The sequence below is a fragment of the Benincasa hispida genome, chromosome 10 (assembly GCF_027475165.1).
Source record: "Benincasa hispida cultivar pf3 chromosome 10, pf3_genome.v1.1, whole genome shotgun sequence".
NCBI classification, from domain to species: Eukaryota; Viridiplantae; Streptophyta; class Magnoliopsida; order Cucurbitales; family Cucurbitaceae; genus Benincasa; species Benincasa hispida.
The window spans coordinates 42790688-42805264 of NC_143487.1; the positions used below are offsets into that span (position 1 = coordinate 42790688).

The window sequence follows — 14577 nt, forward strand, 5'->3', positions numbered from 1 at the left end:
TTACTTGGGCATGGAGAGAGAGATTGAAGTAGGGCCAAAAATAACGCATGCGGCAGCCACTGCCTTTGGAGGTTAGATCAACGCATGGGGTGCGATGGCTGCGATGGATGCGTTGGACATGATGGTATGCGTCCATGCGGCCAAAGAAGATGCGTTGGTAGGTTGCAGTGGTGCGAGGGCATGCAATGATGCGGTGCGAGGCATGCTTCGATAGAGGCATACGGAAATGGAGGCGGACGCGATGGATGAGTTGGACGCGAGAGTATACGGCCAATGGTTTGCGGCCGAAGGGATGCGTTGATGACATGCGCGTGCTACTATGCGTTGATGTCATGCGACCGTACTATGCGTAGATGACATGCATGCGGTGCTATACATTGATGTCATGCGACGAAGCTAGGCGTTGATGACATGCGGCGGTGCTATGCGTTGATGTCATGCGACAGTGCTATACGTTGGTGGTCTGCGGCAGCCTTGCTACACGAGAATGTGCGGCTGAGGGCGTGCGGTGATGCGGCCTACGGTATGCGGCCGATGGTGTGTGCGTATGCAGCCGAAGGAACGCGTTGGTAGTATGCGATGGAGGCATGCAGCCGAAGAAATGCGTTGGAGGCATGCGGCCGAAGGAATGTGATGGACGCATGCGGCCGAAGGAATGCGTTGGTAGTATGCGATGGCATGCAGCGATGGATGCGATGGATATGGTGGATGCGGCAGCCTTGATAAGGGTATAAGCTATGCGATGTAACGAGCTAAAGTGGACGCATAGTGATTGCCCTTGCGTTGCTAAGGCTTGCAGTAATAAGGTAAATGAGGTGGGTTGCGTTGGTTATACAGATGCGATGGTGTTGAGTGGAGAACCAAGTTGACCCAAGGGTTGCTATGCGTTGGTGATATGCTATGCGATGGTGATATGCTATGCGTTGGATATCCAAGGTTAGTAATATGCGTTGAAAGGGGTGTTGGTCATCATCCTAGTTGAACGCATATTGAGTTGGATGGACGCATATCAAGGATGAACGCATAGGAAGGATGAACACATATGAAGGACGTCATCCGGACATATGGCTTGTTTGGGGACACATGTCAACTTCTAATTAGTCTCAAATTCAATTATTTGGAGTTTCGTCATTGATTTAGTGAATGACATGGTAATTTATGATTGGTCCACAATTTCTCCTTCAACCATAGAATATCTATATAATTTATTTTAAATTGATTTTTCCAAACTTAAGAAAGCTTCAAACAAATTGATCAGTAGACTTTTTTTTTAATTTTTTTATTTTTAAAGTCATTTTTGTCACGAAAAAGTAACGATTTTTGTTCAATACTATTAGTGAAGGTATGTTTTAACTTTTATTAAGTTAAAGGTATTTTTGAAACGTTCAGGGATATTTTTTAAACAAAGTTTCCATCCAAACCTAACGGCAAGGATATTGTCTGAATTCTTTTTAAAAGTTTTAAAGGTATTTTTGAAACTTTTGAAACTTCAGGAATATTTTTTACACAAAATGTAAAGTTCAAAGGCATTTTTTATGATTTAACCTTAATATTTTTAATAAATAACCTTAATTATATTAATTTAGTATAATTCTACTAATAAAAATGAATTAAATTAGTGTATAAATTATTAGTTACAATTAGTTATTTAATTTTAGTTACCATCCGTTGAAATAAGTTGTAGATACATCCTGAGCGCATGAGATCCACCACACTGCACTTGAAAGAGTTGTCAATTGCAGGTGCATGGAGAGTGGCACACAAGGATTTGCTTTATACCTAGTTGGGTAAAATTGAAGGTGCAATTTCAGGTGGGCAAAAACATTATTTTGAATCCCCTTCTCATCATTTAATTTCTCATTTCACTTTTCTTTATTGTTTTTACACACAACAAATCGGAACAGCCAGTAACTAAAGACTTGACTGAAACATATGGTCTCAACTACAAGGAAGCCCTTATTTACCCCTTGAAAGTCTTTCATTTCATACAAGTTTCTTTTTATTCTAACAAAGCAAATAGGGATCCTGAAACACAAGAAGATTTACTCGTTAGTATCAATTAGGTGGTCTCTATGAACTTTCGTTGCTCTCCACAATGCTTTCGGACTAGTAGGTTTCATGTTACATCAATTTGAACTTACTCGATCTGTTCAATTAATCCAACATTTTTATCGATAACCTCTCAGTCATCTGTCTAATCACCATTTGCATTCAAGTCGTTATGGAAACCTTGTGAACCATTCCCTTCTGTTTTATATTACTTGACATCATTGTATACTTGCGCTTAAAGAAGGTATCAACCACACATCCGTCAATCGCTTCTCTAGCTCTTGACTTTCGTCCTCAAACCCTTTGTCCTCCATCACGATCCCCAGCTTCCATCTCTCTGAGAAATAGTCTCCTCTCTCTTGAACTCTAAAACCCCAGCTGAATGACCTCCAAAAACCTGAACAAACGAAAATTAAATAGCTACACATTGCAATAGCATGGCCACACTATAAGTAGCGTTGCGATGCTACCCAATGCTCTGTAGCGTCAAGTGACAATGGCATCCTTTCATCTTCCGAAGCGTTGTGATATGCTCTCTGCTAGCCATGCAACGCTTTCCCCCCTGTTTGGTTTTAAGTTTAGAGCACCGAGCAATGCTCTTTCAAGCAAAGCTTTCTTTTCTGGCTCTTTGACTCCTACTCTTTATCTTTTCATACTTAGGACCCAAAATTGAGTCTTTAAGCCCTCTCTTCTTGATTAATACTTTCAAGTCTTCAATTTCCATCCATATGCTCGGTTCCTACAACAAAGAAAGACATAAAAGCATACATTTAAAACACTGAATGTAGCTAATTAAAAGCATAAGAATAGCACTTTTTCGAGTGCCAAGGCATTTGATTTCTATCTCCAGATGCGAGTCTTGATGAGTCTGCCAAAACCAATGATGCTCAACCATGGCATGCATGAACATCCATGAGTTGCTTCTGAAATTTAGGCCCGCTGTCTTGTTGGTTATTCTTTGGTGTACATGTATTCCATATGTGATCACTTAGAAAGGTTAACTTCAGTTGTTACCACTTTACAATATAGAATAACGTCTAAAATACACAAAACAGGGAATCTTGACAGGTTAACTTCAGTTGTTACCAGAATGAACCATCATGCTTGTTGCTAATTTATTTTTTTTTCAATCAAAAGTGAAATTATTTACAAACAGCTTACCTTTTCTTAACCATCTGAGTGGCAGACTGATTCAGTTCACATAGGAATCTGCATCACATCTCTTTCCACTTCTAATAGCTGTGCACAATGAACACAATAAGAATACCTTGATAATTTATTGTCAAATTGCAGTTTCCTAAATTATGCAACACATACCCACATGGTTTCTTGTGAATGCTTGAATTGAGTTCCAAACGATGTTACCAGCTACATGCAAAGGGAACCTACTTTTTGGTTAGTTCCCTGTTAAATTCTTCCAACTAAAGTAAAGAATTGAAGTTAATATCAAAACATGTGTAAAACTTCTTGAAATGAAACGTTCAGTATTCTCTTCTAATTTAATGGCTTCATGGGCAAAGGTATGCACAAAGTAATGTAATATGATCCATTAAAAAAATGTACCTGAAAGCCAACTATTTTTTCAGTGTATGAGGAAACATTATCGAAGGCAAAGAGTTCCAGACGAGTGTGGATCCAACTCTTTCTCATTTTGATCGTCATATTTTGCCCTTGAAATAATTCTTGAGATTTCTATGAAGTTGTATAATTCAAGGTATGAAATGTTTTCAAGCAATACTGAAAGCCACTACTTCATTCATAGGGCACTCCAGCCAGCTCTCTTCTCCACCCCTCTTTTCTTCATCATATCACGCACTTTTTCCACCTCCTCCCACCTTCCCAAGCAACCATACAGGTCAGACAATATTATATAATACCCATCATTTTTTGGATCAGACTCTATTGCATATCTGGCAATCCTTACCCCCATTTCAAATTCATTGTGAATTTTACATGCACTTAACAAGGAGCCCCAAACAGTGCCATCAGGAGTGATGGGCATTGATAAAACCAAAGCTTCAGCTGCTTCAAGACTACCCGATCTGCCAAGAAGATCAACCATAGAAGCATAGTGCTTCAGACTAGGCTTGACACCATATTTCTGCATTCTATCAAAGAGATGCCTTCCTTCAACAACATGCCCTGTATGATTACAAGCTGAGAGAAGAGAAAGAAAGGTTTGTGCATTCGGTTTAATATTTGACTCTTCCATTAGTTGGAAGATCTCCATTGCAGATTCTACACGTCCATGCATCCCATAATTTGATATCATGACATTCCACAAAATAGCATCTCTTTCTTCCATTGCATTGAACAATTTTCTTGATGTCTCGAGCTCCCCACATTTTGCATACATATCAATCAATGCAGTTCTAACAGTGATATTGGTCTCAAATCCATTTTCCTTTATATACTGGTGGATCTTTTTGCCTTTATCTAAGGATGCAAAATGAGCACATGCCGAAAGAACTATTACACAAGTAACTTCATTGGGGTAGACCTTTTCTTTAACCATTTTATCAAATAAAATAATTGCTTCAGCAAGATTCCCACTTTGCTTGTAGGACGAAATCAACGTATTCCATGAGATAATATCCCTTTGTTGTGTCCTATGAAATATCCTCCATGTGGCAGTTAAATTGCCACTTTTTCCGTACATGTCCATGAGCGAGTTAGCTATTGATACATTTTCAATTATTGAGTTTTTAATAGCATAGCAGTGAACGGACCGACCAATATTGATAGCTCCAACTTGCAAACATGAAGAAATGACTGAAACTAAACTATTAAAATCAGGTTCTCTGCCTAAGACATGCATCTCCCTTAAAAGGTCAATGCACTTTTCACTCTGCCCCATATTGCTATATCCTAATATCATTGTATTCCAATCTTCACTGCTTTTATGAAAACTATGGAAGATCTTATTTGCCGTACCTAAGAGTCCAAACTTACAATACATGGAGAGTAATGCATTTTGGGTTATTCCACTCATTGCACAACACTGTTTCAAAATCCAAGCATGGAAGGCTTTTCCTTCAAAGATTCTATCAGAATTACCAAATCCCATAAGCATACAACTGATCACAATTTCATCTGGGATTATTTCACCGGCCTGCATCTCCCAAAATAAATGTAGACATTTGCTCATTAACCCAAATTTAGAGTGAACTGCAATAATTGATGTCCAAGAGATGAGGTCTTTTTGGTCTACTTTATGAAAGCAACGATAAGCTTCTTCAGGTGACCCACACCTTGAATACAGAGAGAGAATAGTAGATTTAATAACTTCAAAACAGAGAAATCCACCTTTTAAAGCCAAACCATGTAAGCATTTACCCTCTAATAAAGCATCCAAATCAACACAAGCTTGAAACCCACTTCCTATTGTTTTGTGATTTGGTGTCCCTCCAATCCTATGCATCTCAAACAAACATTTCAAACCTCTATCACTCTCGTTATTTTGAACATACCCAACTATAAGGGCAGTCCAAGCAACCACATCTTTAACAGTAATTTCATTGAACATGAGAGATGCACTTTCTACGTGACCACATTTGGAATACATATATATGAAAGAAGAACCTATAGCAGAATTATCAACAAAGAGCCCAAGTTTTAAAGCCAACCCATGAATGTTCATGCCATGGTTGAGCATCATCAATTCTGCGCAAGTGGAAACTACCATGGGAACTGTAAACTGGTTTGGCAGGCTACTCGAGGCTCGCATCTGGAGGTAGAAATCAAATGCCCGTTGGTAATCACCATTGGAGAAGTGGGATTGGATGATGGAATTCCAAAGAAATTTGTCCTTAGAATGAATCAAGCGAAACAATTGTGTGGAGAACACAGGTTGCCTATGAGAGGCATAAAAGGCCATGAGCTTTGTGGCAAAGAAGACATTGTTCGAGTTTCCAGTGGTGATAATGGTGGAATGAAATTGAAGAAGAGATTGGAACGTTAGATTTTGTTTTGAAAAAAAAAAGTGAAGACAATTGTTAAGGTAGTGAGGATCTGGAAGTGAACTGAATGTGGAAGAGAAAGCAAAGGGTATGTGAAATGGGCTCAGTCGGAGTCTAAGCATCGAAATTACTCGTGCACGAAAAAGTCCAACTATGGGATTTTTCTAATATTTGATAGGTCAATAAGAAATTTGTATGAATTGTCCTGTCGATGACAAAGTAGCATTATTCAAAGAAGAAGATATTAGTTCTAAATACAAACAACAATACTTAAGTAGAATGACAAATCAAAAACATAAATATCAAAACATAAAACAGAGTTTATTTAAAAATTAATCTAGTAATGGGAAGGGGTCGCACAAGTCCATTCCCCCACTGCCACAAATTATTTATGACATATGATCTGCCACAATAGACAGACCTTAGGCAAGCACCACTCCAAAGTTCAATGGAGGTCACCAACCTAAGCCATGGAACTTCTTGATCACCAACCTTTGCTATGGGGTTTGCTAATTTATATGTTTAAATTCTTTGCACTGCACATAATAAAATTCAATTTTTGCGAATCGTATATTCTTAACCTATCGATGGGCATTTCTCCAGTTTTGGAAGTTCTTTTTAACATCATAAAAAGCTATTGTACCAATTATTCAACTCAAGTGTCTTGACCAGGTAAATTTGTTATTTATTAAAATAATTTTGATGAATTTAAGTGAAGAGACTACTTGGATAGAAAACAAAAGCATGAAAACAGAACTATCTTAAAATTATACACCATATTCAGCCAAATTTAATCTCAATCAGTCCATGGAGGAGGAAGAAGGGTTCTTCATCTTCTAAATATCTAATCAATAAGAAAGAGAAAAGAAAATGGTGTACCCACAACTACAACAGCTAGCCATCATTGGCCATTGGGTACTGGATTTACCAAAATCTTTAATCGTCCCTAAATCTGGCATGAAACATCTTCAGCCAATTATTAATACTAGAATGGTTCTGATTATGGTAAATTTTGATAATGGCTCCTATTTTTCAGCCACTTCCTATGTGAGAGAGATGTGCACAAAAGAGAAGAGAGGTTTTATAGTCACATCTGCTGCTTCTTTAACGCTTCTTTTGTTAAGGAGCTAAAATTTTGAAAACCAGAATATGAGTTTTTTCATGTTTACTCCCTAAAGTCTGTTGCATAAATTATTCCCCTCTCACAGCATTCTCTCCTGTAATCTTTAGCTTAGAATCTCACTCTCTTGACAACGATTGATATAACCCTTCTAGAGAAGATGTTTTGTTTTTGACAAGCTAACTTAACCCACATAGCACCATTTAGAAGCATTGTCTAAAACATATCCATGACCCGCGTTTGGTAACAGATAGAATTCCCCTTTGACAGCATTGTCTCCGTTTTTCATTCTTATTTTCACAAGCTTACATAACACCATTTAGAGTTCACAATCAGTTCAATACAACCATGAAAAACAAATTTCCAATCACACGAACAAGAACAAACAACAGTCGGTGACTGTAAGAACAAGAAAGCCACCAATAAAAAACAAGAGGCAGTGACCGTAACAATAAGAAACTGAGCTTAAAGCCAGCAAACATTTCCCATCACAAGAACAGAAAACCAATTATTGGGTCAATTGAATAAACCAGTTTAGAGCCTCTTGTAGGTGAAATTACCTCAATGACAGCAAACAAAAACACGATGAGGAATGACGGAAGGAGTCGACGAACCAAAACCACTCGATAGCACAGTATCAACACAGTGAAGGAGCCGAGAGCTAGTGGCTGAGTAGTTGACGGTGGGTGATTGAGTGTGAGTGAGTCGATGAATACGAGATGAAACTAGAGAGAGAGACGAAGTGACCCAGCAACCCAGAATGTTGTTCTTCTCATACTTCACTTCAAGATGGAAAAGGGAGGATGTGAAAAGAAGAAGTGATCCGGCCCGATTCAGCTCGAGTCGGGTCGAATCGCTTTGGTGGATTAATTGCAATGTTTAAAATATAGGGTCGGTTTCGATTGACTATCAAAAAATTCATTATTATGTAAATACTTTTCATAAAAATTACTGAGAATATACTTTAAAAACTATTCTGAATGGTTGTCGAACGTTTTAACTTTTTTTCCAAATAACTTAATTTTTAAATTAAATACTTAAAAATGCAATTCAAACACACTCGTAGACGTCGAAGAAAATGTGGACTCATAATTTTATAAAAATTTTGATGGACGATTTTGATAGATATATCTGAAAAAATAATGCAAACAAATTTAAGTTTGTAAATAAATATTTTATTTTTAAACAAGTTAATTTGTCTATTATTTATATTATATTTACATTAGTGATATTTTGTTATTTAATTATTACGTATCGTGGAGTTTTTTAAGATATAATAGAAACAAGTTAATTAATTAATCATTTATGTAAATAAGAAACTGTATTCACTTAATAAATTTTTATTGTAAAAATAAGTTAAGCAAATATTTTAATAGATTATTATTAATTTATTAAAATAAATATTTATATTAATTTTGTTAAAATAATATTAATTAATTATATCCAAAATAAAATTGTATATACAATAAAGAAAAAAAGAAAAAAATTTGAGGAAAATAGAAAATTCACAGTTTTGGAATGTAAAAAAATTCTCTTGTTTCTAAGAAAAGATGATGCCTTGAAATAGCTTATTCTCAAGTAGGAGTTCTCTTTCAATTCTCATCCAAAAAATTGTCCAATCAAACGACCCTAAATATATATCAACAATTTTTAAGAAGTGTAGATATAGTAAAATCTATTTCTGATAGACTTTATTACTAATAGACTCGTATTAGTGATAAACTTCTATCAACTTATCTAAATTTTGTCATATTTGTAATATATATATATATATATATGCATTTTGTTATATCAACTAATACTTTGGTTCTCATTGCTATAATTGTAATTATCCCTTTTTTGTTAAGCAACAACCCAACATGATGAAACAAAATTCAAATCTCAAAGGTAAATTTGGAATCTTTAAAATTTAGGGACTAAATTGAAATTAAACTCAAAACTTAGGTGATGGTTGGGTAATAGGTTGATTATTATAGTTTGAGGTTATTATAGTAAATGAGTTATAATAGTATCTAATGTTTGAGGTGCATATTATTTTAGTATAGTCAAGAAATAGTAGATACTTTAATAAGGAGAGAAAGATAGGGTGACTAGGAAACAACATAGTTAATTGTAGATTATAATAATTGAAAACATCAACTATTATAATTGAAGACTCACTTGAACGTGGGGGTCAAACGCTCCTCGGGAATTGAGAAGTAGGGAGTCGTCAATTTTACTTCTCAATTCCCGAGGAGCGTTTGGCCCCCACGTTCAAGTGATATGAATTCTAAGAGTTAACTAATTTCTAAGAGTTCCCGGATAGTCATTGTGGATTCTAAGAGTTCATAACTCTTTAAACTTCATAACTTTATGGAATTCACAATTTCACCCCTTGTTTAAAACACCCTCTTAAACACTAAAAAGGTAGCATTTTAAAATATATGGACTACGTAGAAACTAGATCTAAAATTTAATGATAAAAAGGTTTTTTTCCTTGATATATACTATAAAATATATATATATATATTGTTTGTACTTAAAATAATCTTTTTTGATCATTTTCTTTATTATTTTTTAGATGTAAAATTCACACAATTTTTAAAAACTAAAACCAAGTAATGTAAGAAACTTCATTCAAATATATGGAAAAGAATCTCTTCCTATACCTAAAAGAAAGAAAGAGAGAACGAAAGAGAAAAAACCAAAAAAATTCCGACCTGCCGGATTCGAACCAGCGACCTAAGGATTTCTGACATACTACAGTCCTCCGCTCTACCAACTGAGCTAAGGTCGGATCGATGGTAACGGAAGCCAAAATTTTTAATTCTCTTAGTACTCAACTTGTTTTTGTTTTTTTTCCTTTTTTTTTTGTGTATGTGGTTTTTTCTTTTAGAAAAATAATCATAAAGAATGGATATTACGTTGATATTATATATTATATTTGAAATAAATCTTGAATGAGCATTAATAAACAATTAATATACTTATTTTTTAAATTATATTTTGAGTGAGTACTAGTTATTGATAGGCCTGGGACTTATGTCGTTAATAAGTCTCAAACTTGATCAAAAGAAAATTTGTATACACCGAACTACTCATATTTCTACTGAAACATAGCAACAGTGATAAGTCCGGGGTCGAACCACAGAAAAGTGAAATATTAATTTCTTTTAAATTAAATTTGACTTTGGAAAAATAGTAGAAACGAGATTTTGGCTTTTGGTTGGAATTTGAAAAAAGCAAGAAAGATAAATTGCAAGGAATAAATGGAACAATAATTGGTTCATCTAGTTTTAAGATCAAGTAGCCATACAAGGTAATTTAAATCATCGATTTTTGCCAACGAATCATTTCATCAAATTATGCACGTATGACTACCCAATTGATGTGAATTAACTAATCTCTACAAAGACCGACAATCAATAATTCGAAACCAATCAAGTGTCTTAATTAATAATTAAGGCTCGAAAGATCGTGCCTTAACTACCTATGTGCTCCTAGATTCAATTGGATTCTTAGCGGCCATAAAAAACTAGAAACACATTCATTAAGCTTTAGGATTCAACTATGTCGATTAACTGTCAGGAAAACCATGTTCAATTAACCAAATATTCTTCAAATTTAAATTAAAAATGCAATGCAAAAATTCAAGGTCAGCCTATAAACCTAAGCATTCACATTTAATTGATGTTATCGTGGTAAACTCAAAGCATGGATGAACTACTAGGATGCGTGTAAACTCGAGATTAACTAGTGATAGAATTGCAATCTATAGGATTATATCAGCATGTACTGGAAGCAACAAGGATCAATAAGCATTTTAATTCATTAATTTTGGCTATAAACAAAGCATGCTCATACAATAATAAGAGAGTTTCAATACATACCTTTGTAAAATCTCTTGAAACTCAAATTCAGCTGTCAATCTTCTCCAAATCTTCTAGTGAACCATCTCAAGATCTTTCATACTATTCTCTTGGAGTCTTAGATTGAGTTGTGGGATTCAAAATAAGCTTGAATGAAGGAAATTTGGAGAAGAAGCCCACTATAGAAACTTGAAGAACACCTTCTTCAACCTCACAAGTTTTCAACAAAAATTATGCAAGTTCATACAGTTTGCATGCTCGATTCTCAGCTTAATCTTTCCTATTTATTGCAAAACCATCATGCAAAAAAGAAGGTTGCATGAAGAGCACCTCATGCTTAGAAGATTGAATCAAGAATCAAGTGGGAATTGTGTGAGCTAGTTCAAGGTGATAGCGGAGTTCTCCCATTTTGTGTTTTCCATCTTTTTCAAATTTTGTTTTTATAAATTGATTTCCATAATCAATTTTGTTTTCAAAATTTGAAAACTTTTAAATTTTATAATATTAATTTCATAAATTAATTTTCTAATAAAATTAATAATAAATAATTAATTAAACAATTTAATTAATTCTTAATTAATTTAATATCAAATATTAAATTAATTTTAAACAAATTTCACTACCATGAATCCCTATTCATGAAATTAATATTTAAATATTAATTGAATCATATTTAAATATTAATCGATTCTCCAATTCCGTTTAATTCTAAAATTAAATGCATAATTATATAATATATAATTACTAATTTCCTTAATTCTAATTTAAACATTTCAAATTAGCTTATCACACTACTCTAAGGCTAATCCATTTACGAGCTAGTAGGGAGACCTTGTGGACCTACAAATCATGGACTCCAACGATCCAAGATTAATTGGCTAAACTCTTTACACCGAATTAACCCTCATTCGTTAACTAATGGGTCACACCACTAAAGTCCATAGTTACACTCCCCTCACTGTAGATATATTATGTCTACTTGATATAACCATGTTTAGTAAGTTAACCCTTCACAGGTTGTTCGTAATAACGGTTAGGTCAAATGTTTGTTTTACCCCCGAGATTACCACTTGTTCCTTAAGTTTCACTGATCCTCTAATGAACAATTAGTTTGTGATCCAATCAACAAACCGAGTCCCTCTCGGGCCAATTAGAGGATGGGACACCTTGTTCAAGACCCAGAGTCAGTATTTAAGGGAACAACTTCTCTACTATCCCTAAAAGCAGGTAGGAGTGAATTCCATCTTGCACCCTATGTCCCCAACTATCTGCCCAGTCTTACCCCTGAAATGGAGGTTTATTAAATCGGTGCTGTTGAGCCAACCCTCACCTATGCAAATCTAAGGATAGTCCCGAATAAACAGGAATTCATAGTTAGCTCAGGATTAAGATCAAGTTACATAGGTCATCGCTTTGAAATAGTCAGTCTTAAATAGTAAACAACGTTATAAAGTAAGAGTGACTGATTTCGTGGTCCGATCTTGTACTACTCTATTCCACAAGATGCCCCCATTCCTCATGTCACCACATGAGTGAATCAGAATCATTTCGTTTGTAACACTTTACAACGCATTGTAACAACTACAGAATGGGTCGCATCCAATAGTATTACCAGAATAAGGTACTCAACCTTATTCATATACTATAGATCATTTTGACTATTTACTCGAACCTGATCCACTTTTATGTCTCCATATAAAATTGTAAAAGTCATGGATCTTTTAGTTATGGGATTTATTTGTAAAACAAAATAAACAATTCATATATTCAATAACAACTTATTGAATTTTCAGAATAAGTTTTATTGTTTACAAATCACAAGTCTTAGGACATAAAACCCAATACAATCATGATAGGGGCGTCAATCCAATACTCAAATGCAATTCGAAATTAAACAAGATTCAAAGAAAAGGCAATTTCGAATTAAAACACAAAGTTGGGCAGAAAACTCAATAATTTACATTAATGCTCGATCCAAGAACCAAATAAAAGAATTACTTTATTAGTTCATAGAAAAACCAATAAGGTATAATCCAATATACGTTCATCATCCAAAATCAAACAAAAAACTATTCTAATGATACTGAAAATAAATAGAGAAAGGAATAAAATAGGGTATCTCCTCAGCCTCTGATGCGTTGATTTATCATGCGATGTAGGGATGTGTGGATGCGATGATCAGACAAGTTTTCCTAATAAAGCCCAAGTATAAGCCTTCTTAGGGTCCTAGTAAGTCCAGGATCGAACGCAAGGATTACTAAATAGATATGCGACAGACTCTTTGATTCTATTGCGATGGTGATAAAGAAGTAGATGATGATTTAATTTAGATTTTCTAATGTGATGGAATTAAACGCGGAGCGATGAAAGGGTGGTGTTGTAATAAGTATGCGATGAAGAGGTTGAGAAGAGATTTAGCTAACATTTCTTAAGATTTTTTACAAGTCATGCGACCATACTATATACAAATATTAAGCACTACATTTCTCAATGCATAATGCCACATTTCCTATTTCTAAGGTGCATGCGATGTGTATGGAATGTAGCAGATAGAACTTATTTCTAAGTCTCTACTCTTGCTTATGCCATCTAATCCGACTCTCTCAAGCCTAGATTTTGTCTTTAGACTACTCTCTCAAGTAATCCAAATGATGAATGAAGCATACATAAGACAAGATGATCGCATAAAGTGCATAGCTTAAGTCATGCCAGCTAAGTACTTCTCAACCCATTCACAAATTTAGTTACTCATGCATGGTGTGGAGAGACTGAACATAAATTGAAATGAAGTTTCCATTTTTGCAAATAAAGTGTTGAGTACAAAACAATAAATGGAGTGAGAAGTATAAGCTAGGTAAGCGATGTCTTACTTCTTGTGGCTTTTTACACTACTCTTATCACTTCAACTCTTTTTCGATTTGTAGAATATTGCTCTCGCAAGGGTTGGGTGTCTCTCCTTTGTGCTGTTTCTGGCAGTCTCTTGACCTTTCCGAAAATTAATTTCTTTTCAAGAATTCTCTTCCCTCAGCTTTGCCTCGCCTCCTCGCCCTCCCCCTCTGGTTTGATAACATTGGATATTTATAGATTTCAAGGTGAAGCAGTTCTTCTCACTAATAATTTCCATACTCTGTTGCATCGTCTAAAAGTCATCGGAAGTTTAATGTATTTGCAACGATATGATCTTTAACGGCCATTAACTGTATTTTAGAATTGACCGTTACCAGCTTTACGTCTCATCATGTTTTAATATGCTGTCACTTTTATGTAAGGTCTTTACGCGATCGTTTTTTAGGTACTTCTTGGATCGCAAACTCAAATGCGCCATCACATTATATCCTTGGATCACAATTTCAAACGCGCCATCGCATTGTACTTGCACAAAATAACGTAATTTAACTGCTTTCATGTGATGAGTATTATTGATCGCAATTTCTTTTAGTTTGGCACATTCAATCATAATATTGCCTATTTCAACATCGCTTTCTCCCATTGTTTTAATAATTTGAGCTTCAATAACTTGTATTTCTACCAGTTATCAGCCTCTATCGAAATTCAGTTTATCCCTATTAATTTTCGTACCCCCTTAACCTAAATTGGAAGA

The 14577-nt window shown here is 34.9% G+C and overlaps 1 protein-coding gene and 1 non-coding gene across 6 annotated transcripts; both read right to left on the reverse strand.

Moving 5' to 3' along the window:
* Positions 1-1812: 1812 nt before the first annotated feature.
* Positions 1813-7914, reverse strand: LOC120088228 (Pentatricopeptide repeat (PPR) superfamily protein). Of its 5 annotated transcripts, none has more exons than XM_039045376.2 (5): positions 7689-7914; positions 3613-6213; positions 3367-3470; positions 3211-3288; positions 1813-2788 (listed from the first exon to the last, which is right to left on the reverse strand). In XM_039045376.2, exon 2 carries the CDS (start codon positions 6128-6130, stop codon positions 3806-3808), a length of 2325 nt encoding a protein of 774 aa, XP_038901304.1. In that variant the 5' UTR covers positions 6131-6213; positions 7689-7914; the 3' UTR covers positions 1813-2788; positions 3211-3288; positions 3367-3470; positions 3613-3805. The 5 variants fall into 5 exon arrangements, with proteins under 5 accessions (XP_038901304.1, XP_038901308.1, XP_038901309.1 ...); XM_039045380.2 differs by having other exon boundaries at positions 3367-3417; positions 7689-7909; XM_039045381.2 differs by having other exon boundaries at positions 3371-3470; positions 7689-7909.
* A 1907-nt stretch (positions 7915-9821) lies between these two features.
* Positions 9822-9904, reverse strand: TRNAY-GUA (transfer RNA tyrosine (anticodon GUA)). Its single transcript is given in 2 exon segments — positions 9822-9857; positions 9868-9904. It is a non-coding gene; the product is annotated as a tRNA-Tyr (tRNA).
* Between the last annotated feature and the right edge of the window lie 4673 nt (positions 9905-14577).

What these genes read in the sequence shown, in the direction of transcription:
- LOC120088228 (XM_039045376.2), bottom strand. Translation starts at nt 6,130, where the DNA reads ATGCTTAGACTCCGACTGAGCCCATTTCACATACCCTTTGCTTTCTCT.